The 24,031-nt window shown below is 43.2% G+C and overlaps 1 protein-coding gene across 6 annotated transcripts; it reads left to right on the top strand.

The window, feature by feature from the left end:
* Nucleotides 1–23,960, top strand: BRD7 (bromodomain containing 7). 6 transcript variants are annotated; one of them, XM_087729050.1, is made up of 17 exons: nt 1–91; nt 3,285–3,493; nt 5,281–5,410; nt 5,919–5,976; nt 7,709–7,853; nt 10,742–10,852; nt 11,985–12,166; nt 13,150–13,273; nt 15,099–15,174; nt 15,987–16,094; nt 17,915–18,047; nt 19,717–19,828; nt 20,323–20,385; nt 20,589–20,700; nt 20,786–20,929; nt 21,724–21,867; nt 23,766–23,960. In XM_087729050.1, exons 1-17 carry the CDS (start codon nt 34–36, stop codon nt 23,828–23,830), a joined length of 1,974 nt encoding a protein of 657 aa, XP_087585176.1. In that variant the 5' UTR covers nt 1–33; the 3' UTR covers nt 23,831–23,960. The 6 variants fall into 6 exon arrangements, with proteins under 6 accessions (XP_087585176.1, XP_087585175.1, XP_087585174.1 ...); XM_087729049.1 differs by having other exon boundaries at nt 15,084–15,174; nt 20,329–20,385; XM_087729048.1 differs by having other exon boundaries at nt 15,084–15,174.
* Nucleotides 23,961–24,031: the final 71 nt, after the last annotated feature.

The raw sequence follows: 24,031 nt of genomic DNA, 5'->3' as shown, positions 1-24,031 counted from the left end.
CGTGCGGCGCGAGTGTGACGTCACCGCCGCCCGATGCGGGCCATGGGCAAGAAGCACAAGAGGCACAAGGGGGAGAAATACCCGTATGAAGGTACCGGCGTCCCGGGTGGAGGTGGGCAGAAGAGAGAGAGGTGGGCCGGGGGCGCCTCCGAATGCCCCGCTGCCTTCCTGGGGGAGGGGAGGGAGGAGCAGGGTCTCGATCTCTCAGCCTTCGGGTGGAAACCAGGGCTCCCACAATCCCCTGCTGGGAGGGAGGGGGGGATCTGCAGACCCCAAAATCCTCTGTCGGAAGAGACTGCAGTTCCCAGAATCCCCTGCCAGAGGAAATCAGGAACTCCCATGATCCCCTGATGGGAGGGAGGGAGAGAGTGGGGATCAGCAACTTCCAGAATCCCCTACTGGGGGGGGGGGGACTACAACCCCCAGAATCCCCTGCCAGAGGGAAATCAGCAACTCCTAGAATCCCCTACTGGGGGGGGGGGAGACTACAACTCCCAAAATCCCCTACTGGGGTGAACTACAGCTCCCAAAATCCCGTGAGAAGGAACTGCAGTTCCCAGAATCCCCTGCCAGAGGGAAATCAGCAACTCCCAGAATCCCCTACTGGGGGGGGGGACTACAACCCCCAGAATCCCCTGCCAGAGGGAAATCAGCAACTCCCAGAATCCCCTACTGGGGGGGGGGACTACAACCCCCAGAATCCCCTGCCAGAGGGAAATCAGCAACTCCTAGAATCCCCTACTGGGGGGGGGGAGACTACAACTCCCAAAATCCCCTACTGGGGTGAACTACAGCTCCCAAAATCCCGTGAGAAGGAACTGCAGTTCCCAGAATCCCCTGCCAGAGGGAAATCAGCAACTCCCAGAATCCCCTACTGGGGGGGGGGACTACAACCCCCAGAATCCCCTGCCAGAGGGAAATCAGCAACTCCCAGAATCCCCTACTGGGGGGGGGGACTACAACCCCCAGAATCCCCTGCCAGAGGGAAATCAGCAACTCCTAGAATCCCCTACTGGGGGGGAGACTACAACTCCCAAAATCCCCTACTGGGGTGAACTACAGCTCCCAAAATCCCGTGAGAAGAAACTGCAACTCCCAGAATCCCCTGCCAGAGGGAAATCAGCAACTCCCATAATTCCCTACCAGGGGGAACTACAACTCCCAAAATCCCCTACTGGGGTGAACTACAGCTCCCAAAATCCCCTGTGAGAAGAAACTGCGATTCCCAGAATCCCCTGCCAGAGGAAAATCAGCAACTCCCAGAATCCCCTACCAGTGGGGAACTACAACTCCCAAAATCCCCTATTGGGGTGAACTACAGCTCCCAAAATCCCCTGTGAGAAGGAACTGCAGTCCCCAGAATCCCCTGCCAGAGGGAAATCAGCAACTCCCAGAATCCCCTACCAGGGGGAACTACAACTCCCAAAATCCCCTACTGGGGGGAACTACAGCTCCCAAAATCCCCTGTGAGAAGGAACGGCAGTTCCCAGAATCCCCTGCCAGAGGGAAATCAGCAACTCCCAGAATCCCCTATCAGGGGGAACTACAGCTCCCAAAATCCCCTGTGAGAAGGAACTGCAGCTCCTACAATCCCCTACTGGGGGCGGGGGGGAGAACGGGACTGCAGCTCCCAGTATCCCCTTTGACAAGGAACTGCAATTCCCAAGAATCCACCACCAGAGAGGAACTGCAGCTCCCAGAAACCCCTGTCAGAAGAAACTGGAAGTCTGCAATTGTGGCTTGACTACAGTTCCCAGCAGCCCCAGCCGGAAGAGTGGCATTCCTAACAAAATATATATGCATATTGTTTCAGGTCTTTGTATCTCCATACGCATCTATCCATATCCTTGTTAACTTAAGTATGTGTCCCATCTGTAGTATTATACAAATCTTTTTCACACAATTTTTCTCTTCATTGGCAGGGTTACCTCGGAAACTTCCATTTTATTTCACTTTGAAGTGAAATCTAATTTTGGAATGGATCCCAAACCTGTCTAGCCTCTTTCTTTATGAAAGCAGTATATTTATGGCTTTGAATATTGAATTGATCATTTTTTTCTCAAGCGATTTGGAAAGGAGGCACATAAATATTTGTAGCAGCTCTCTGAACTCAGAAGGGAACATCGCACTAAGCAAATGTACTGTGGTTCAGAGCAATGTGGAAATTTTCCTCTGTGTATTTAAAAATGATAACTTTGGCTAGTATGTTGCTAGGTTCCACCACAAAACCGCGTTCGACTAAAGCGCGCTCGACGAAACCGCGTAGCTGACGTCATCACAGCGCGACGAAAAAAGCACGCTGCGAGGGCTAAAACTAAAATTAACCCCTAAACCTAACCCCCCTAAACCTAATCCTAAACCTAACGCTAAACCTAACGCTAACCCTTAACCTAACCCTAAACCTAACCCTAACGCTTAACCTAACCCTTAACCTAACCCTAAACCTAACCCTTACCTTAACGTGAATCGGCTTGCTTTCAAAGCGCTATTTAAAGCGCCCTTTTTTCTCTGCGGTCGCTGTTGTCGCCCTGCTGATGATGTCAGCGATGCGGTTTAATCGGGCGCGCTTTAGTGGAGCACGGTTTTGTCGTGCAACGATGTTGCTAAGGGTTAAGCATTGATTCTTGAGCGTTCAGATGATAGAATTAAAATCTGTCTCAAGCTCAGTGGATAAACGTATATTCTGGGGTGATTGGCCAAATTACTGCTAATTTCCTGTAGTCATTTGAAACATTTTAAACACGTCCACAATCACTTTATGAGGTCTTAATCTGTTGATAATTCTATCTTTAAGTATCAGAACTATGGTTAGTTTTTGATTTACGATAAAAATTGAGCCCAACATTTTTGTGGCTAAGCAAGACATTTATTAAGTGAATTTTGCCGTGTTTTACAACCGTCCTTGCCACAGTTGTTAACTGAATCACTGCAGTCATTAAGTTAGTAACCTGGTTGTTAAGTGAATCTGGCTTCCCCATTGACTTTGTACGAAGGTCGTAAAAAGGGATAGGCTGACCCTGGGACACTTTACAAATATGAGTCAGTTGCCAAGCATCTGAATTTTGATCCCATGCTGCAACAGTCGTAAGTATGAAAAATGGTCATAAGTCGCTTTTTTCAGTGCCGTTGTAACTTTAAGCTGTCACTAACTGAATGGTCATAAGTCAAGAACTGCCTGTAATATTAATCTTTTTTTTTTTTCAAAAATTCGCAATTGAATTGGTTAGGCGTTACATTGCCAATATTTAGAAAGTTTAACCGAGAGTTCTCATTTTTTCTTCAAGAATATGTAGAAAAACCACTAAAACTTGTCTTAAAAGTGGGAGGAAACGAGGTCGCAGAACTATCTACTCAGAGCTCGGTGCACGATTCCTCCCTGTATGACGACAAAAGTGAATATGAGAAACACAAAGACAAGAAAAGAAAGAAAAGGAAAAAAATGGAAAAACAAGTCCCGGGTGAGGAAAAGGAGAAAAGGAAGAGAAAAGTAAAGGTAATTATTAGAATAGTTACTGGGTTGACTTTAAGAGCTGGGGTGGCGCAGTGGTTAGAATGAAGTATTACAAGCTAACTCTGCCGACTGTCAGCAGTTCAGTTAGCAATAGCAATAGCAGTAGACTTATATACCGCTTCATAGGGCTTTCAGCCCTCTCTAAGCGGTTTACAGAGTCAGCATATCGCCCCCAACAATCCAGGTCCTCATTTTACCCATCTCGGAAGGATGGAAGGCTGAGTCAACCTTGAGCCGGTGAGATTTGAACCGCCGAACTGCAGTTTAGCAGTCAGCTGAAGTGGCCCTGCAGTACTGCACCCTAACCACTGCACCACCTCAGTTCTCATTGGCTCAAGATTGAGTCAACCTTCCATCCTTGAGAGGTGGGTAAAAGGAGGACCCAGATTGTTGGGGGCAATAGGCTGACTCTGTAAACCGCTTAGAGAGGGCTGTAAAGCACTGTGAAGCAGTAGATAATAAGTGCTATTGCTATTCCATCCATCCATCTTCCCTCCCTTCCTTCCTTGATGATACAATGGTTAGAATGCAGTATGGCAGGTTCTGCCAACAGCCAGGAGTTCAATGCTGGCCAGCTCAAGGTTGACTCAGCCTTCCATCCTTCCGAGGTGGGTAAAATGAGGACCCAAGATTGTTGGGGAAATACACTGACTGTATAAATCGCTTAGAGAGGGCTGTAAAGCGGTATATAAATCCTAAATACTAAGTGCTATTAAAATGTTTTTTTAATTGTTCATTTATGCTGGATTGTTGAGATTATTAAATGGGGCACGAAAATAATCCAGAACAAGTTTGAAAACGTAAAAAGTCTCCTTTTCAAATATTGGTTAAATTTAAACTGGGGGCGGGGAATAGATTTGGTGTGGTTCTCCCATCACGCCTAGCCTTGTTACTCATGTTGGTTTGAGATTCAGCATCTGCAAACTCTCCATTTTCCAGATACTGGAAGACTTTTTATATAGGAAGCAGCATAAATGTACTTAGTAGAAAGAATTTCCAGGAGCAGATTATCTAACCTGATACGACTGAGCCTCCTGCATTCCTGTGAACGGAGATGCTTTTAACGTTAATGAATATCCTAATTAAATCAACGGCGTTGATTTATGCCAATTAATGCAAACTACGTCGATTTATGCCAATTAATGCAACTACATTGATTTATGCTAGTGATGTAGCCGAGGGTTAAGCATTGATTCTTGAGCATTTAGACGATATAATTGAAATCTGTATCAGGTTCTGCAGAATAATTTTTTTTCCCCCAAATATTGATTTTATTTCTTTAAAAAAAACACACACACAAATATTTCATCATTTGTCAATCATTAAGACATTGAAGTACAATTTTTTGTGTGTGTGCCCCTCCCTCCCTCCACCCCCCAACCCCCCTCCTCCTTCCCCCCCCCGACTTCCCAGAACCCGTACACGGTATGGATTTTTAACTAACCCAGTCTAAAATCTATTGAGAAAAAAGAAATAAAGAAATTAATGACATTCTGCATTGACCTTAGCTTCTTCTTACTGAACTAACTTTTAACAGTTTAAATCATTTCTGATCTTAAGCATAGGCTAACTGGAATTTCTTGGTCCCGTATTTATTTTGTATATAGTCAATCCATTTTTTCCAGTCTCATTTATATCTCTCATTTGAGTGATCTTTAAGATATGAGGTTCTGCAGAATAATTTTGATTTAAACCTTGCTCACAAAGAAGCTGCCCTTTTGCAACCGGTTGCGTTGATGTTTCACAAGCATTTCCTGTTGCTTCCTCAGGAGGATAAAAAGAAGCGAGATCGAGATGCCGGTGAAAGCGAAGGAGAAAGGGAACTCAAATGCCAGTCTCCTTTAAGATTGGAAGTGCCGCTTGTAAAGTCTCTAGCAAGCAGTTTAGCAAAACAAGAAGGTAAAGGAAATGCTATTTTTCTTTCAAACCGCTATGCAGGTTTCCCCCAACCACCCGTTTTTGTAGTTAAAAAAAAAACATTCATAAAATAATGCTACTAAACCATAACTACTGATGCAAAAATTGCTAACATGCTAAATCCTAAATAAATCCTACACTTTGTCGTTTTCTCCAAAGATGTTTCTGTGTCATATATTTTTTCCCCTGCCTAAAACCCCTTGGCAAATTCCTCAAAAATTAAATGGATGTTATTCTCCTGGAGGAAGACCCAGACTTTTTGCTAGTTTGCATAGCATTGTGGAAAGATGAAACTCAGAATATCTTCACCGATGAGGAAACTTTGTTAAAATGATGAAGGATAAACAGATTTTTAAAATGTATCCCGTGTGTCCCTTTTTGTGTCACTTTTTACTCCTTTGTTTGTCATGATTTAATACTTTGTTTCCGTCAAAATATAGAGTTCCTTTCTGTTTAGCTTCCCTTTCTCTCTCTCTTTTTTTTATCCTAGAAGTGGAGCAGACACCTCTTCAAGAAGCATTGAACCAGCTTGTAAGACAACTGCAGAGGTGAGCTGTTGCTGCGTTTTGTGTAGAAATGCTGTTGCTTATAAGAATTAGTAAGGACATTAATGCCTCGATAATATCAGTGATCAAAGCTAAATCAAAGTCGCATAAAGTAAAGGTAAAGGTTCCCCTCGCGCATATGTGCTAGTCGTTCCTGACTCTGGGGGGCAGTGCTTATCCCCTTTCAAAGCCGAAGAGCCAGCGCTGTCCAAAGACGTCTCCGTGGTCATGTGGCGCAATGGTTAAATGCAGCACTGCAGGCTACTTCAGCTGACTGCAGTTCTGCAGTTTGGCTGTTCAAATCTCATCGGCTCAAGGTTGACTCAGCCTTCCATCCTTCCGAGGTGGGTAAAATGAGGACCCAGATTGTTGTTGGGGGCAATATGCTGACTCTGTAAACCGCTCTGTTAACCCTATGAAGCGGTATATAAATCTAATTGCTATTGCTATGACTCAATGCCGAGGACACACGGAATCCTTTAACTTTCCCACCAAAGGTGGTTCCTATTTTTCTACTTGCATTTTTTACGTCCTTTCGAACTGCTGGGTTGGCAGAAGCTGGGAGAAGTAACGGGAGCTCGTTCTGTTATGCGGTGCTAGGGATTCGACCTGCCTAACTGCCGATCTTTCTGATCAACAAGCTCAGTGTTTTAGCCACTGAGCCACCACGTCCCTGTTCAAAGTCGCATACTTGAGGCATAATTCTTATAACACCTGAATTTAATATTTGCTTTCTCTCTTTAAAAAAACCCCAAAAGGATTATTGCAGTGCTTTGACTCGTAATTGTGCTGCATTTATAAATTGCGTCCTCCGAAATAATCCAGCGATTATAATATCATTATTATAGATTTAGCTATTTAAGTCCAGCTATTATAATATTATGAGACAATTATATATTATTATTATAGATGGCCTTTAGAGTACTCTCCATTTTGCAGAACAGATCGCATTTAAAAGAAAGGAAAATATTCTGCACGTCTGTCATGGCCTTGAACCTGAAGCTCTTGATATCAAAATACATCATTATATTTGATGGAGAGATATCAAAATCCTCTATAGTTCGGTTCCACCACAAAACCGTGTTCGACTAAAGTGCGCTCGACGAAACCGCGTACCTGAAGTCATCACAGCGCGACGAAAAAAGCACGCTGTGAACGCTAAAGCTAAAATTAACCCCTAAACCTAACCCCCCTAAACCTAACCCTAAACCTAACCCTTAACCTAACCCTAACCCTTAACCTAACCCTAAACCTAATCCTAACCCTTAACCTAACCCTAACCCTTAACCTAACCCTTAACCTAACCCTAGCCCTTACCTTAACTTGAATCGGCTTGCTTTCAAAGCGCTTTTTAAAGCGCCCTTTTTTCTCCGCGGTCGCTGTTGTCGCGCTGCTGATGACGTCAGCGACGCGGTTTAATCGGGCGCGCTTTAGTGGAGCGCGGTTTTGTCGTGCCACGCTATAGTTCAGTTTAGAAATCTCAACCACATTTTAGTCATATCATCTCAGTATAAAAAGTGGGTATGGAAGGATGGGGGAGAGAGAGATTTCTACATTTAAAAAAACTTTTTAAAAAAATAAAAAGGAGTTGGCATAAGGCCAGATCTGTCTCTAGTTTAATCTTAGTTTTTCTACTTTCTTTTTAAGTTGGAGTCATGTCTTCTTTTTAATAGTAAACTCTGTTCTTTGCTATAGAAACGGAACATGAAATGCTCTTCTTTTCATTTCTTAACAGAAAGGATCCGAACGCTTTCTTTTCATTCCCTGTGACGGACTTCATCGCCCCTGGTTACTCCATGATCATTAAACGCCCAATGGATTTTAGTACTATGAAAGAGAAGATAAAGCATAATGGTTACCAATCCATCGAAGAGCTAAAGGTGCTTATAATTTATATATCCTAACTGCAGGGAGGGAATTAAATATCAACACTTAATACAATAGCAGAGTTGGAAGGGACCTTGGAGGTCTTCTAGTCCAACCCCCTGCCTAGGCAGGAAACCCTATACCATTTCAGACAAATGGCTATCCAATATCTTTTTAAAGACTTCCAGTGTTGCGGCATTCATAACTTCTGGAGGCAAATTCTGTTCCGCTGATTAATTGTTCTAACTGTCAGGAAATTTCTCCTCAGTTCTAAGTTGCTTCTCCTTGATTAGTTTCCACCCATTGCTTCTTGTCCTGCCCTCAGGTGCTTTGGAGAATAGTTTGACTCCCTCTTCTTTGTGGCAACCCCTGAGATATTGAAGATATTCACTTCGCAATTGTCTCACTTAAGCAACAGAAATTTTGTGGTCGTAAGCCAAGGACGTAACCTGTATTAGAGATTGAGACAGTGTAAAAACAAGGTGGCCAAGGTTAAGGAGACAGGTTCTCCTTAAGTATGCTTGACAGAGTAATAGATCAATAATAATTATATAATAATTGCGAAAGTTCATTGACTGTTCCCAGTCACTCTTCCGCAATATATTAAAGGATTAAGCAGTTGAAATTCAAACGGAACTTATTCAACCAGAATAATAGGAAGAGGGAAAAAATATTTGAGTTTTGTCTTTTTCTTAAAAGGAGAAGAAAGATTGAGAAATGTTTGCACATAATCAGAACTAAATGTCTTCCCCCACACTCCTTTGGATTGCCATTATCGCTTTTAAAATAAATACTAGCTTTATTGGAACAAACAGCAAACCCGTATAATATGTTACCCTTGCCTTTTTCCTCTTTCTGAGCACACTGCTGGTTAAAATTCTTGTCTCGCCACAACCCTTCTCTTTGTACACATTAAAGAGAAATGCAAGGCTGTGGTGGTGGTGCATTAATGCATCCCAACCTGACAAAACAACTCTCTGATCTCTGGGGAGAACTGTCTGGGACGAACGCCGCCTTTATCGGTGCAAAGTGTAAAAATCAGAGCTCTGTCACCAGCACTTCTGGCCTCACACGGCATCTGTCATCCGGGAAGCTCATCAGCCGCTCGCCCAACATTGCGCGAGCTGATGTGGAAAGAGAAGGGTCTGAAATCCCGCTTGCAGGTTCAGCCTGCCCTTCCAGCTCGAAGGCAGCATGGAGGGAGCATCCTTACAACGTCTTCTGGATAAATCCTCCCCTCTTCTTTTTTTACACGTTAACCTTGCCTGCGGTAACAAGGAGTCGAGTTCGAAAGGAGCGCGCGAGGGACGGCAGCCCGAAAGCCAAGATCGTCCACCCACTGCTGGTTTTCGTTCAGCTCTTCGCCCGTTGACTTGTTAAAAGGGGCAGACCGTGTCCGAGTCGGACCGTGAGAATGAAGAAAGTTTCCAAAGGGGTCACACCTATAGACGGTGGATTTAGTCCCTGTCCCGTCATGTTTTTGCCATCACTCGGCACACAACCACCACAATGGAAGCCACAATTAACTGTGTTGAGTCTTGAGTGAGACGGTCGTTCTAAGTTTGTCTAAGTGAGACTGTTGTTAAGTGAATGTCGCCCTGTTTTGTGGCCTTCCTGCCCACAGTTGTTAAGTGAATCGTGGCAGTTGTTTCGCTAGTAACCGGCAAGGTCCCTTCCAACTCTGCTATTGTGTTGTATTGTATAAGTGTGAAAAACAGTTAGAGTCAAGGACTATTTGTAAATAGTGATTTTTGTCTCTGGGCAGTGGATGAATGATCCAGATTTAGGGGATATTTCTATCCAACCCTTGTCATGGTCTGTGGGAGCGCCTTCCCTCTGGAATGAGCTGGCCCCGGAGCTTGGTATAATCCCAGACCTCCGGTCCTTCCCCCCCCCTTAAAGTTGGCTTTTCCAGCAAGCCAGCCTGGCATGAACAAAATAAATAAAAGTATTGATTATTGTTAATTTTAATTTGAATTCTTTTAAAATTCGTATTTTATTATTTGTATGCCGCCCTTCTCCGGGAGGACTCAGGGCAGCGAACAATTCAAGGGGGAAAAAAGGGGAACATAAAAGACAAAATACAAATAATAAAAGTAGACAACAGTCGCACAACCATACATGTCGAGAGGGGAGGGGAACTCATCACCCCCAGGCCTGCCGGCACAGCCAGGTTTTGACGGTTTTTCGGAAGGCCTGGAGAGAGGTGAGGGTCCGAATCCCTGCGGGGAGTTCATTCCAGAGGGCCGGAGCTGCCACAGAGAAGGCCCTCCCCCGGGTAATAGCCAGATGGCATTGGCTGGTAGATGGCACCCGGAGGAGGCCAACCCTGCGAGATCTAATGGGTCTGTGGGAGGTAATTGGCAGCAGGCGGTCTCTCAATAAAAAAATGTGTCATTGTTAATTTTAATTGGGTTTGGGGATATCTTATTTAATTTCTTTTTAACTTTTGTAGTATGTTTCTTTTAATGTTGTACGCCGTCCTGAGTCCTTGGGAGAAGGGTGGCATATACATCGAATAAACCTAAACCTCAAATATGTCTAAACAGTGGCTTAAAGAGCCAAGGTGGCGCAGTGGTTAAATGCAGCACTGCAGGCTACTGCTAGATCAGCAGGTCAGCGGTTCAAATCTCACCGGCTCAGGGTTGACTCAGCCTTCCATCCTTCCGAGGTGGGTAAAATGAGGACCCAGATTGTTGGGGGCAATATGCTGACTCTCTGTAAACCGCTTAGAGAGGCCTGAAAGGCCTATGAAGCGGTATATAAGTCTACTGCTATTGCTATATTGCTATTGCTATTCCTTCTGTAAGCAATTCTGATTCCATAGCTTGAAGTGCATCTTGGGGGCAGCAACCCCAGAATTCTGCACTACTCACGTGCCTTAATTTTTCTATTTATGCAGGACAATTTCAGACTGATGTGTACAAATGCGATGGTCTATAATAAACCAGAGACTATTTATTACAAGGCTGCGAAAAAGCTCCTACACTCCGGAATGAAAATACTCAGTCAGGTAATTGACAAGAGGGAAGAACAAAGTATTAGAAGAGTGATATTTATTGCTATCTGGACTACGGATTATTTATAACGTGAAGGGTTGGACTTCACACTAGTTGGGATCTTAGATGGAATCTTCCAAATTCATTATAGTCTTAGGTACGCTTTCAAAAATGTCAGTCTCTGTTCTGATCTCGGCTTCCCCAGCAGCAAGAAGCCAAGTCCTCCTCCCTATTTAATTTACAGTGAATTCCTCTCCAGCAAAGTTTTTCCTCTCCCATCGTCTTTCAAGATAGTTCACAATTAAGGACCTTTATCAGACTTGGAGAGTGGCCAAGCCGATATCTTTCAGAAGCCACAAGAATGAAGGAATGAACTCCTGCAAACACCCGTCTCCTTTCACTTCTCTTTTATTCCCTATGTGAGGGGGGGGGGTGCATTCACCATCTACCTGTGGCCTTACTCCCAAGTCAACCCTTGTTCTTTAGCTGTTCCCTTCGTCTGGCAACTCTGTGCATGCACACACTGGGAACAGGCTCCAGTTCTTCTGCCCCACTGATACCTGACTCTGAAGGCAACTGATAACTGTTGGACTGTCCTGGTCCCATCTCTGCCTCCGACGCAGACTCGTCAAAGCCTTCATCAGATTCCATGACTGTCCCATGTTCCTCCCCAATCTCCTCACTGTCCGAATCTGCTGTCAGCTCTGCTGGCCCGCTGGCGGGCCATAACATTCTCGTTGACATAAATAGGACATTGGAGTAAACTCATTCGAATTGTGTTGCAAAACATGCTTGGCAGAAATGTTTCCCAACCTTGGGAACTTTTAAGATATATGCGGACTTCCAACACCCAGAATTCTCTAGCGAGCCATGCTTCCTGGGGAATTCTGAGAGTTGAAGTCCAACACATCTTTAAAAGTTACCAAAGTTGAGAAATACTGCTTTACGGTATTTAATTCTTAGGATCATCTATTTGAAGGGGGGAAAAAAAATAAACCATTATGGACTCTTCTAAAACGTCTCTAGTCGAATACGTCCTTTTTAAGGGCTGGAAAATTAGGCACCTAATTCATTGAGTTGCATCGATTTTTTTCAGCTGGTAGGAATAAAACGGCGAATTTACGTTCTGTGTTTTCGTTTCCTTAGGAACGAATTCAGAGTTTGAAGCAAAGCATTGACTTCATGGCAGATCTTCAGAAAAGCAGGAAGCAGGCGGACAAAAGCGGCTTGCAATCTGGGGGAGAAGAGGATGATGGTGTTGGAAAAGATGGAGACCCCACAGACATAGACCTCAGAGCCTTTAAAAGTCCCATCAAAGATTTCAAAAAGTGATTATATTTCCCCAGAAGCTGATTTCCCCCCCCTCCCCCCAATTTCAGTAGAATCAGGAGCTGGAAACTGTGCAAGACAGTTTGGTATTGTGGTTAAGGTAGCCGGCTAGAAAGCGGGATAGTGAGTTCTAGTCCTATCTTGGACACAAAACCGGCTGGATAAACTTGGCCAGTCACCCTCTCTCAGCCCCAGTAAGAAAGCAATCATCTTCGACCCCATAATCCCTTGCGGGGTGGAGTCTGGGCCACTGAATGGAGCTAGGGGAGTGTTTACTGGCCCGATGCCCTTCCCTGTCGCCAGTGCGGAGTGCAGTGCAGATGTGTATTCTCATGGTGCTCATCTGCCTCTACCTAGGACTGAACCCACAGCCTCCTGATTGTGAGGCGACAGCTCCACCTCTAGGCCATCGTACCGCTCCCAGGAAGAAGGCAGTATTGTTTCAAGATATTCAAACTCTTTTTCTAATTAGGTTAGCAAATCCAGAGGCAATGACAAGCTCGTGTAACGAAGCCAATTCCTGATATGCATCCACCTCACTGACTAAATGTCGGTTTCACTCTTTTAACTGATGAAGAGGAGCACAATGGCTTGTGTGATTAGGGCACTGGCTTGACAAGCAACAAGCTGGCGTTCGAAACCCGGGTGCTACCACGGGGTGGGGTGAGCTCCCGTCCTTCGCTCCAGCTCCTGCCAGAGACATGAAAGGACATTCTTCCAGGCAACAATGATATCACAGGCCAATCCTTTCAACTGGGAAGCACTTAGTGCAACCCCCCCCCCCAAAAAAACCTGATGAAGAACATGACAATTACTAGCTGCTGTTACCAATTATTAGCATTTACCATTTCTAATATCCAAAGGACTGCACATTTTTCTTACCACACCGGTTTTAAAATCTTTTACGTTCTAAAAGGGATCAAAATAATGTATATTGGGTTTTTTTTAATGTGGGTTTTAATGCCATTTTTTTTCCTCCCAGAAAAGAGAAAGAACTACTGGAAGAAAAAATTAGGAACAGTAATTTAGAGAAGGAACAAGAACTGATTGAATGTATAATTAAAGATTCCGGAGGAAAGTTGACCAAACGTTCTGCTAACACTCAAGTAAGCTGACGAACCTTACCAAACGTTTAGAAAACTTCAGTTTCTACACTCTGATTCTCAACATAATGCTTTAAACATTAGCATCCCTCCAAATCTCCATTAATTTGAAACGGTTAGCAAAAGAGTTACTGTATTTTTCGGAGTATAACACGCTCCGAAGTATAAGACGCACCTAGATTTGGGAGAGGAAAACAAGGGAAAAATATCTGCTTCTGCCTCCCAGCAATTTCCTCCTTGCAACAAACAGTACAGGCAATATACAATGTTTGTAGTGTTATATTTCTGACTATATTGTATAGAGGCTGTTAAAATTAATGTGCTTTGTGTATAGTTATTCTCTGCTATTTAAAAGAATAGCACTTTTTAAAACAATAGCACTGGGCCTCTTCAGATTAAGCATTTATTTTAAAAAGCTTCATTTTGTTAAGCTGTCTAGAACAATAATAAAGCAGTCTTTAAAAAATAAGTCTAATAATTTGAACATTCTAAAGGCGTTTATAGTTGTTGACTTACCTCCTTGCAGAAAACAGCCTGATTAGCACAAGAAAAAAAATTTCCTTTGCCTCTCAGCAATTTGCCATGTGGAGCAAACAGCAAGTTTCACTTTTTTATTGAAAATTTAAAAAAACAAGCTTTTACAAATATTTACTTCCCTCCCCCACCCTCCATCCCAACCTTCCCCCCCCAGACTTCCCAGAACCAATACAAGGTATAAATCTTTAACAAAAAGATCCCTAAATAAGCTTAAAAAAGAAAAAAAGTTAATAACATCTTTCACTTGAGCTTTAACTCCTCCTTGCTAGGCTAGCTCTAAACAATTTGTATCATTCCTCTTTTCTTTAATCATAAGCTATCTGAAATTTCTTAGTCCCGTATTTATTTTGAATGTAATCAATCCATCTTCTCCATTCCAGCTTGTATTTCTCATCTGAATGGTCCTTAAGATATGCAGATGTTTTAGCCGTCTCAGCTAGGTTTGTTACTTTCAATGTCCATTCTTGAATCGTAGGCAAATCTTGTTTCAATTTCTCCCGATCATCAGCTGTTTCAGGCTGCAGGGATTGCTATAGCTTATTGAAGCCTCTGCAAGCCACCCCCCTCCCACTCAGTTTGCTGCAAAGAGGTAAATTGCTGGGAGGCAGAGACCAAAGGTTGGGGCCGGTGGGTGGGGCTACATTCAGTGTATAAGACACACCCACATTTTCACCCTCTTTTAGGGGAGGGAAAAGGTGCGTCTTATACTCCAAAAAATACAGTACTTAGGTTTTTTTTTTTTAACTTGGTAAAAAGGCTCCTCCATGTACTCCTAGAAGCCATATTTTACATTTTGGGCCTTCAGGCCTGCCACATTTTCTACTGTGGGGAAATGGGAGAGGGGATTATATGCAGTATGGGAGAGAGATAGTCAAAATAACATTCCTTTCTCAGAGAGTCAAGGACACCCTGGCTTGCAACTGGAGGGGTGTGACTGGGAGGCATCTCCAGAATTGGATGGTGCCTGAATGGATCACGTGATGGACATGTGGGTGCTGGGAAGGGACTTGAACTTTGATTTGGGTGGGGAAAACCTGGAGCCTTTCAGATTTGGCTTTTCCCAAATGTGCCAATATGACATCTCTAATAAAGTGGAACTTTGAGGAACCTCAAGCTTCGGAGTCTTCTTTCGTTGGGGGTGTCACTTGGAACCCTGACATTAATCCAAATCTTTGTCTGATGCTACCTGGGTTAAGAGTTGGCCGCTAGCCTTAAAAAATGGCTCCTCCTCGTACTCTTTGAATCCTTCTTTTAGTTTCTTGACTCGCTACAATAGCTTGTTCTTTTTCAGTGTGAGTTTGAGAGAAGAAAACCTGATGGCACAACCACCTTGGGACTTCTTACTCCAGCCGAAAATATGGCAGGAGGTAAGAGCAATTTTAATATTCCTCCTTGGATGTGTGTGTGTTTACAAATGATGGGGCTGACTCATTTAAAAAGGATGCTGGCTGAGGACCAATCCAGCTGCTGTCTTAGAAAGCCCGAGGAATGGATACCCCACCGTTGATGTTAAATATTCCTCATTCGGTTTGTCTTTCAAATGAGTAGCATTTGATTGGAGAAAAAGTGAACTGTTTGATTGGGAAAAGAGTGAGCTGAACTGTGGGAGGAAGGTTTTAGGAAACCCCCCTTGCTAAAATGTAAATTTGGACATGCTTCCCTTCCAAAGGCCAACTTTTCAATTGAATTATACAGGGAACGCTTAACCATGTCCATTACTTAATCTGAATGTGTTACAACACCCTTTTAGCAGGGATTTTTCCTTCATCTAATACAGATCACAAAAAAGCTCTCATTATACAAAATGTAAACTCCTGTTCCTTCGTTCTAAGCTTCGTAGCGATTCTATGCTTGTCTCTATTTTCTTACATCTACAGTCTTTCTTCTTTCTTCTTCTTCTTCTTCTTCTTCTTCTTCTTCTTCTTCTTCTTCTTCTTCTTCTTCTTCTTCTTCTTCTTCTTCTTCTTCGACGCACACTTACTATAATGTTCAAGTCAGAGGCAAAAGTGTTCCTAAGGAATTATTTTCCCATAATTTATTGTCGCAAACGCGCGAGGAAAATCTTAAGATGTGCTGTGCGCGCAGAGCAATTACTCTGAAGGATTTGCTTCTACTTCATGTAAATAATTCAAAATCACCTCCCGGATCCTTGTTCTCCTGTTTTACTTTTGGATTTTAGAGATGGGTTACAACTCTCTGAGGCTGGGAGCCACGGCTGGAAGACTTCAGTCAGGTGTCAATACTTTACAAGGGTTTAAGGAAGACAAAAGGAATAAAGTTACGCCAGGTAATGGCTATAATGCCTCTGTTAAGGCAACCCAACTTCCCATAAAGAATGAATTTGGTTAAATTTGATTTGATTGATTTGATTTTATTATATTTATATGCTGCCCTTTTCCCCCGAAGGGGACTCAGGGCGGCTCACAATTCAAATCAGGGAAGGGGGGGTGGGGGTACAGACAAAAAATAAAAAACAAAACATAACAATACATAATTTAAAAACACACAACAGTCATACCATTCGAGACGGGGGCAACAGCTCTTTAGCCCCAGGCCTGTCGGAACAGCCAGGTTTTAAGGGCCTTGCGGAAGGCCTGGAGGGTGGTGAGGGTTCGAATCTCCACGGGGAGTTCGTTCCAAAGGGTCGGAGCAGCCACAGAGAAGGCTCTCCTCTGGGTAGTCGCCAGTCGACACTGGCCGGCGGATGGAATTCGCAGGAGGCCTAATCTGTGGGATCTAATCGGTCTGGTGGAGGTGATTGGCAGCAGACGGCCTCTCTAAATGAACCCAGCTCCAGTCCTTTCTGGAAAAAGTATCGCTTTTCCTCACTGGGTTCTTTGTGTTATCAGTGGGCCCCTCGGTGCTCTCTGAGCTTGGTTGTTTTCTTGCAGACATTTCATTACCCAACTAGGTAACTTCACCAGTGCTAGACGAGAGTGGGGTTTGTAGAGTTGAGGAGGATGAGAAGGAGGATCCTCAGTGCTCTCTGAGCTTGGTTGTTTTCTTGCAGGCATTTCATTACCCCACTAGGTAACATCATCAGTGTTAGAAGGGAGTAAATTGTAAATTTAATGAATTTATATGCCGCCCAATCCCGAAGGACTCTGGGCGGCTTACATAAAAACAACTGTAAGAGGATACAAAAAATATAAAATAAAGAAGAAAGCAGGTTAAAAAACACATCATGCACTCAGTCTTAGTGGGGCTGGACCTCAGTCATGAGGTCAACAGCCCCAGGCCTGCCGGAATAGCCAGGTCTTAGTAGCCTTACGGAAGGCCGAGAGAGTGGGCAGGGTCCGGATCTCTGGGGGTAGATCGTTCCACAGGGCCGGGGCAGCTACAGAGAAGGCCCTCCCCCGAGGAGCCGCCAGACGACATTGCCTAGTCGACGGCACCCGGAGGAGGCCCATCCTGTGAGATCTTACCGGACGCTGGGAGATATGTGGCAGGAGGCGGTCTCGTAGATATCCAAGTCCTAAGCCATGTAGGGCTTTAAAGGTGATAACCAGCACCTTGAAGCGTGTTCAGAGACTGATAGGGAGCCAGTGCAGCTCGCGGAGGATAGGTGTAACATGGGTGTATCTCGGTACACCCAGTATCGCTCGCGCAGCTGCATTCTGGACCGGTTGTTGTCTCCGAACACTTTTTAGGGGGTATAAACAGAGCCAAACCCCACCCCTCCTTTCTAGTACTGATCATGTTAATAAGTTGGGTAATGAAACATCTTCAACAAAACTCAGGGAACACCAAGGACCCTTCATTTCAACTCTGAGCTACAAATATTTCTTTTCAGTCTTATCTCTCAATTAAGAGCCAGAGTGCGCTGCCTCTTTTACACTAAAAGTTCCATCAGGGCACTAGTTGAACTGGCCAAAACAGCGTTATCACAGCCAGAATTTAAACAAAATACACTCTCAACCTTCCTAGTTCAATTTACAATATTGGACTCTCTCTCCCTATGACTAACGGGGCTTTTGAAGAAGCATGATATGAATAAAAACTCTCTTAGGGCCCTATCAAGAGTTCAGAAAAGATCCCCTTAATGTGTGAGGGACTTGATTCCTGCTTCGTTTCAAGATACTTAATTCCTGCTTCCTTTCCCATCAGTGATGTACTTGAACTATGGACCTTTTAGCTCGTATGCTCCGGCGTATGACTCTACATTTGCAAACATCAGCAAGGATGATTCTGATTTGATCTACTCTACTTACGGAGAAGATTCCAATCCAGGAATTTTCAAGTAAGTCTTCCAGCAAGCGGGATTTCCCTTGGTTATTCGACTTTGCTAGAGTGAAAGCTTTTTTTTTTTAGACCCTTTCCCAACAAATGTTCTGATTTTCCCTTTTTCTAAGAAAAGAAGAGGCACTAGACACTTGACGCCAAGAATCACTTCATCCCTCATTTTCTACCAAAATGTTCTACCTTAGTAGTTGTTTTTTTCCCCCTGAAATACTATATAGCGCGTTTAAAAGCTGTGTCACAAAAAATATTTAAAACAATCCAGCTTGCTGTTACAGCGCGAAGTATTAAAACGAAACTGGGAATAAGGGGAAATATTTAGGTGTTTTGTCATTTTAATTTAATTGGTAAAAGGGGGCAACCTAATTATTGGGGCTGCAGGAAAGTTTTTCCTTGCTAGATATTTTGTGATGCTAGTCCCTGTGGATGAAATGTATCAGGAATTATGATAGTCCACACAGAACAGAATAGAATAGAATGCTTTTATTGGCCAAGTGTGATTGGACACACAAGAAATTTGTCTTCGTGCATACAAGACTTTGCACGCACATATTTTTCTGCTCTTCGTGTTAATTTGTGCTCAGATTTACTAGGTCAAAATGCATGAAATGTTTTTTGAAAGCATCAGGAAGATGCCTTTTAATGTACCATGCTACTATACAGTTACTTAGTTCTGATTCTTCACAAGCACTTTCTTGGAAGATCATAGTTGGTTCAAGTAACTCATCTGTTATTTAATAGCAATAGCACTTGAACTTACATATCGCTTCACAGTGCTTTACAGCCTTTTCTAAGCGGTTTACAAAGTCAGCATCTTGCCCCCAACAATCTGGGTCCTCATTTTACCAACCTCAAAAGGACAGAAGGCTGAGTCAACCCTGAGGCAGTCGGGATCGAATTCCTGGCAGTCGGCAGAATTGGCCTGCAATACTGCATTCTAACTACTGCGCCACCACGGATCATGATTTCATATTAGCGTAAGGACAAACAACGCCTTGTAGGCAGTGTTCATTGTTTCCCTGGAGTTTTTAATTTTTCTTGACTATGTTTTTTATTTAGCATTAACAGGATACACCAATAAGATCTCTGTTAAAAAAAAAAACTGGTTAATTTTAATCACCAGAACAATGACTTGGTGACTCAATGAAAAGAGAGCTATTCAAGTATAATTTATTATTATACAATTGTATCACAGCGGCCAGTTGTTTCGCCGGATTTGGCATTGGTTACGAGTCGGGCCCCACCCAGGGGCCTAGGACGTCGTAACGTATTTTCGTAATATGCGTGCAGATCCAAGCAGTGCGGCTTTTTGCATTTGACTGATGGTGATTTTGTCAATTTTTAACTGTTTTAAATGTAATTCCAGTGCTTTTGGAATAGCACCCAGTGTGCCAATTACCACTGGAATTACCACTGCTGGTTTGTGCCATAGTCGTTGAATTTCGATTTTTAAGTCCTGGTATCTTGCGATTTTTTCATGTTCCTTCTTGGCGACCCTGCTATCACCTGGTATTGCGATGTCTATGATTGTGACCTTATTTTTCTCTATTATTATTGTTGTTGTTGTTGTTGTTATTATTGTTACCTCGTAGGCTGGAAGTTAATTTAACTAGGTTATGGGAATGGCCAGTTGTAATTAATTGTAAAACAATTGCTCTCCTTGCTTTTAGCATTGATGAGTTTTTGGCAAAATCCCACGATCATCCTGGACTGATGACTGATAGCTTGCTGGATGTCTTGACACAAGGCGAGCATTCGCGCACCCTCAGAGAACTTGAGACGGTGAGAACATTCACATGTTAATACGCATATAAACAGCATGTAAACATTGTAGCGTTAAGGAGATTCATCTCCAGGGAGAAAGTGAAATCTTTCCTTCCTTATCATTTCTCGGTCATCAAAGTTAGAACTTAGCCTATTAATCTCTATATATATAGATTAATATAATACTGTGGGGGTAAGACACCCCTAACAACTTGGGGGGGGTGTTCTGTTAAGATACAGCCTGTTGTGCCTTAAAATGTCTTCTACTGTACTGCCTTAAAATGGCTTCTACTGTACAGCGCAATGGAGTTGCCAAGGTAACGGCTTCACAGTACTCCACCAGGGGGCTCTGGTAAGGCGGAAAATGTCCAATGGTCCGGACATTTTCCCCCTGTAAATAAATACCCGGACAACTCCGGGTTATCAGTAAGTATTCAACTAAATGGCGTTTAATTTTTTAAATTATTATTATTTATTTATGTTTCTCATTACTTTATCCGGTTCTTTCCTAGTTGCAGACCACAGAGGAAACAGAACGCTTACGTGAAAAGACGGATACAACGAAAGACGTAGAGGTGAGATAGTTATAAATGTGGTGGACATTTCAGGACTGGTGGGGTTTTTAAACAGGGACATAGACATTGAGTCAACTAAAGAGCAAGAGGGGAACCTTTACCTTTACCTTTTCGTCTTATAGCGCATCATAATGGGCGAAGCATGATGTACGTGTTTATTTTTACCCTGGATTTTAAGACCATATCTTTGTTCGCCTCTCTAGATAATAGAAACAGATCCAGCCAAGGTTGACTCTGGCCTTAATAAAGAGAGGCTCACAGCACTCAGAGCGGTGACGAATTTTGGGGTCCCTGCTGAGGAATTTAATTCTGAAGGTGAGCCAACGTGTCTTTGCAAGGCCTTGTGGCAAAATCCAACTCAATTTATGGTGCCTCACCGCTTTGTCTTTTGATTTCCCAGAAGCGGAAGTATTTCAGAGAAAGCTGGACGAAACCACAAAATTAATCTGTGACCTTCAGGATGCTCAGAACGAACGGCTGAGTACAAAACCGCCACCGAACATGATTTGTCTCTTGGGCCCATCTTACAAGGAAATGCATTTGGGTAAGAATTTAAGGAATATTTATTCATTGGTATCTCGCCTTTATGATTTTTTTAAATACTGTATTTTTCAGAGTATAAGACGCACCCTCCCCCCCCTCCAAAAAAAACAGGATGAAAATCTGGGTGCGTCTTATACACTGAATACAGCATTTTTGGCCTCCTGAAACCTCGCCCCCTTCGCAAAAATGGAAGTGCAGAGGCTTTGGGAGGCCTGCAAAGTGTTCCTGGGGAGGGCAAAAACGTGCGGAAAACAGGCCATTTTTTGCTTGTTTTTTGCCCCCACAGCCCCCAGGAGCACTGTACAATCCTCCTAAATGCTATGCATGTCCTTTTCTTTAGCAAAAAACGGCCCATTCCCCCCCCCCCAAAGTCCCAAGGAGCATTCTATAATCCTCCTAAGGCTATGCATGCCCCCTTTTTTTGGCAAAAAACCGAACCATTTTTTGCTTATTTCCCCCCCTCCCCAGCCCCCAGGAGCACTTCGCAGGCCTTTCAAACTCTCTGCATGCCCTGTTTTTTCACAAAAAACGAGGCTTGCAGAGAGTTTGGGAGGTCTGCAGAGTGTAAAAACTTTTTTTTTTTTAATTTACCTCTTCAAAATCTTGATGCATCTTATACTCCGGTACCTCTTATACTCTGAAAAAAAATACGGTAATCAATAACAACATTCACATGCATTCTGAATGGGAGCGGTCCACTTTGTTGAAAAACGTAGGTGGTGGTTGTTGAAGATAAAAGAGTTTTCGGTAGCCTTCTAGAACGTTACATCAATCCATTTCTTTACTTTTCTTCAGCGGAAAAAGTGACGAATAACCTGAAGGAGCTGGCACAACAGGTAGCTCCAGGTGACATTGTCAGCACGTACGGAATCCGTAAAGCGATGGGGATTTCGCTTCCAGCTGTAGAAAAAACAGTCAGCCTTGGGGATTTCACAGAGGGTGAGTATGTTCAGGCTGCCAGCAATCAGTGTCTGCTTCGGAACCATACAGAGGTGGGTTCCTACCAGTTCGCACCTATTCGGTAGAACGGGTTCGTCAAATCTACCGAACCGGTTAGAAGAGGTCCCACCAGTGGACCCGGAAAGCAGGCCACACCTACAGAAGAGGTTCAAAAATTTTTGAAACCCACCACTGACACACACACACACACACACACACACACACACACACACACACAGTCACATAGACAGACAGACTCACACAGAGAGAGAAAGAGAAAGAAAGGAAGGAAGAAATAAATCCAAAAGAAGTGAGGGAGAGATGAAAGAAAAAAAGGAAAAAGGGACAGAGAGACAAAAGGAAGGAAAGAGAGAGAGAGAGGGATAAAGAAAGAAAGAAAGAAAGAAAGAAAGAAAGAAAGAAAGAAAGAAAGAAAGAAAGAAAGAAAGAAAGAAAAAAAAAAACACATGGCCAGCAAGCCACTCCCACCAGGTCACATGGCCGGGAGTGCCACCACACACACACACACACATACACAGACTCACACAGACTCACACAGAGAAAGAGAAAGGAAGAAAGAAAGAAAGAAGAAAGAAAGAAAGAAAGAAAGAAAGAAAGAAAGAAAGAAAAAGTGAGAGAGATGAAAAAAAGGAAAAAGGGGCAGAGAGACAAAAGGAAAGAGAGAGAGAATGAAAGAAAGATAGATAGATAGATAGATAGATAGATAGATAGATAGATAGATAGATAGAAAGAAAGAAACAAACAAACAAACAAACAAACAAACAAACACATGGCCGGCAAGCCACTCCCACCAGGTCACATGGCCGGCAAGCCACTCCCACAAAGGAGGCCACACCCCCAGAGTAGGTTCTAAAAAAATTTGAAACCCAGCACTGGAACCATATCTTGCAAAGTAGCACGTAGAGTTTACTTGGGGAACCAGTCGTATGTTTTAGAATACAGGTAGTCCTCAACTTGCGACCTCAATTGAGTCCAATGTTTACATTGCTAAGTGGAACATTTGTGAAGTGACCTTTGCCCCATTTTACAATTTTCCTTGCCGCTGCTGTTAAGTAAATCATTGCAGCTGTTACGTTAGTAACACAGTTATTGCAGGAATTGGGAGATGACAGTTGCTCTTTAAAAAGGATGATTTAAATTGAGTTGATTGAAACCAAGCCTTTTTACTAGTGATTTAAATCGTGATTTAAATTGGCTTGATTTAAATCAAATCACAGTTCTAGGTTGCATCAACAGAGGGATAGAATCAAGGTCACGTGAAGTGTTAATACCACTTTATAATGCCTTGGTAATGCCACACTTGGAATACTGTGTTCAGTTTTGGTCGCCACGATGTAGAAAAGATGTGGAGACTCTAGAAAGAGTGCAGAGAAGAGCAGCAAAGATGATTAGGGGACTGGAGGCTAAAACATATGAAGAACGGTTGCAGGAACTAGGTATGTCTAGTTTAAGGAAAAGAAGGACTAGGGGAGAGATGATAGCAGTCTTCTGACATCTCAGGGGTTGCCACAAAGAAGAGGGAGTCAAACTATTCTCCAAAGCACCTGAAGGCAGGACAAGAAGCAATGGGTGGAAACTAATCATGGAGAGAAGCAACCTAGAACTAAGGAGAAATTTCCTGGCAGTTAGAAGAATTAATCAGTGGAACAACTTGCCTCCAGAAACTGTGAATGCTCCAACACAAAGTTTTTAGAAAGATGTTGGATATTTGTTTGAAGTGGTGTAGGGTTTCCTGCCTAAGCAGGAAGTAGACCTCCAAGATCCCTTCCAACTCTTGTCATTCTGTTCTATTCTAAAATAATTTGACCGGCTTTGCAAACCAAGCAAGTAAGTGACTTTTTGGATTTTTTTCTCCAACCCCCCCCCCCCCCCCCCAGAGATCCAAGACTCTCCCAAGGCCGTCATTCTTCTTGAAAATGAATGTGAGCCAGTTGCTGTTTGAAGCATCCTTATTAAAACGTTCCCTCTTCGGTGGCAGAGGAATAGAATTTGCCCCCTTGTATGCACAAAGCTGTTTGTATACTTTTATCTGTTAAAATATTTGAATTCCTAATAAAATTATTGAAACCCTGCTGGTCCTATTTCTAATTGCAGATGTAAGAGATAACGCTTTAAATAGAATGCAGGCGTTGGATCATGATTT

This window comes from Thamnophis sirtalis, unplaced genomic scaffold (assembly GCF_051295495.1).
Source record: "Thamnophis sirtalis isolate CommonGarterSnake01/CBP01778 unplaced genomic scaffold, rThaSir2_p1.2 scaffold_14, whole genome shotgun sequence".
Lineage (NCBI taxonomy): Eukaryota > Metazoa > Chordata > Lepidosauria > Squamata > Natricidae > Thamnophis > Thamnophis sirtalis.
Note: the sequence above shows the minus strand (reverse complement) of the source record. Positions and strands in the feature narration are given on the sequence as shown.

Bases quoted from the DNA above. Each gene is read 5' to 3' on its own strand.
- BRD7 (XM_087729045.1), top strand. From the start codon at position 34: ATGCGGGCCATGGGCAAGAAGCACAAGAGGCACAAGGGGGAGAAATAC. The intron at 15,175-15,986 runs GTAAGAGCAATT...TTTGGATTTTAG, and splicing joins AGCCGAAAATATGGCAGGAG to AGATGGGTTACAACTCTCTG. The intron at 20,701-20,785 runs GTGAGCCAACGT...TTGATTTCCCAG, and splicing joins TGAGGAATTTAATTCTGAAG to AAGCGGAAGTATTTCAGAGA.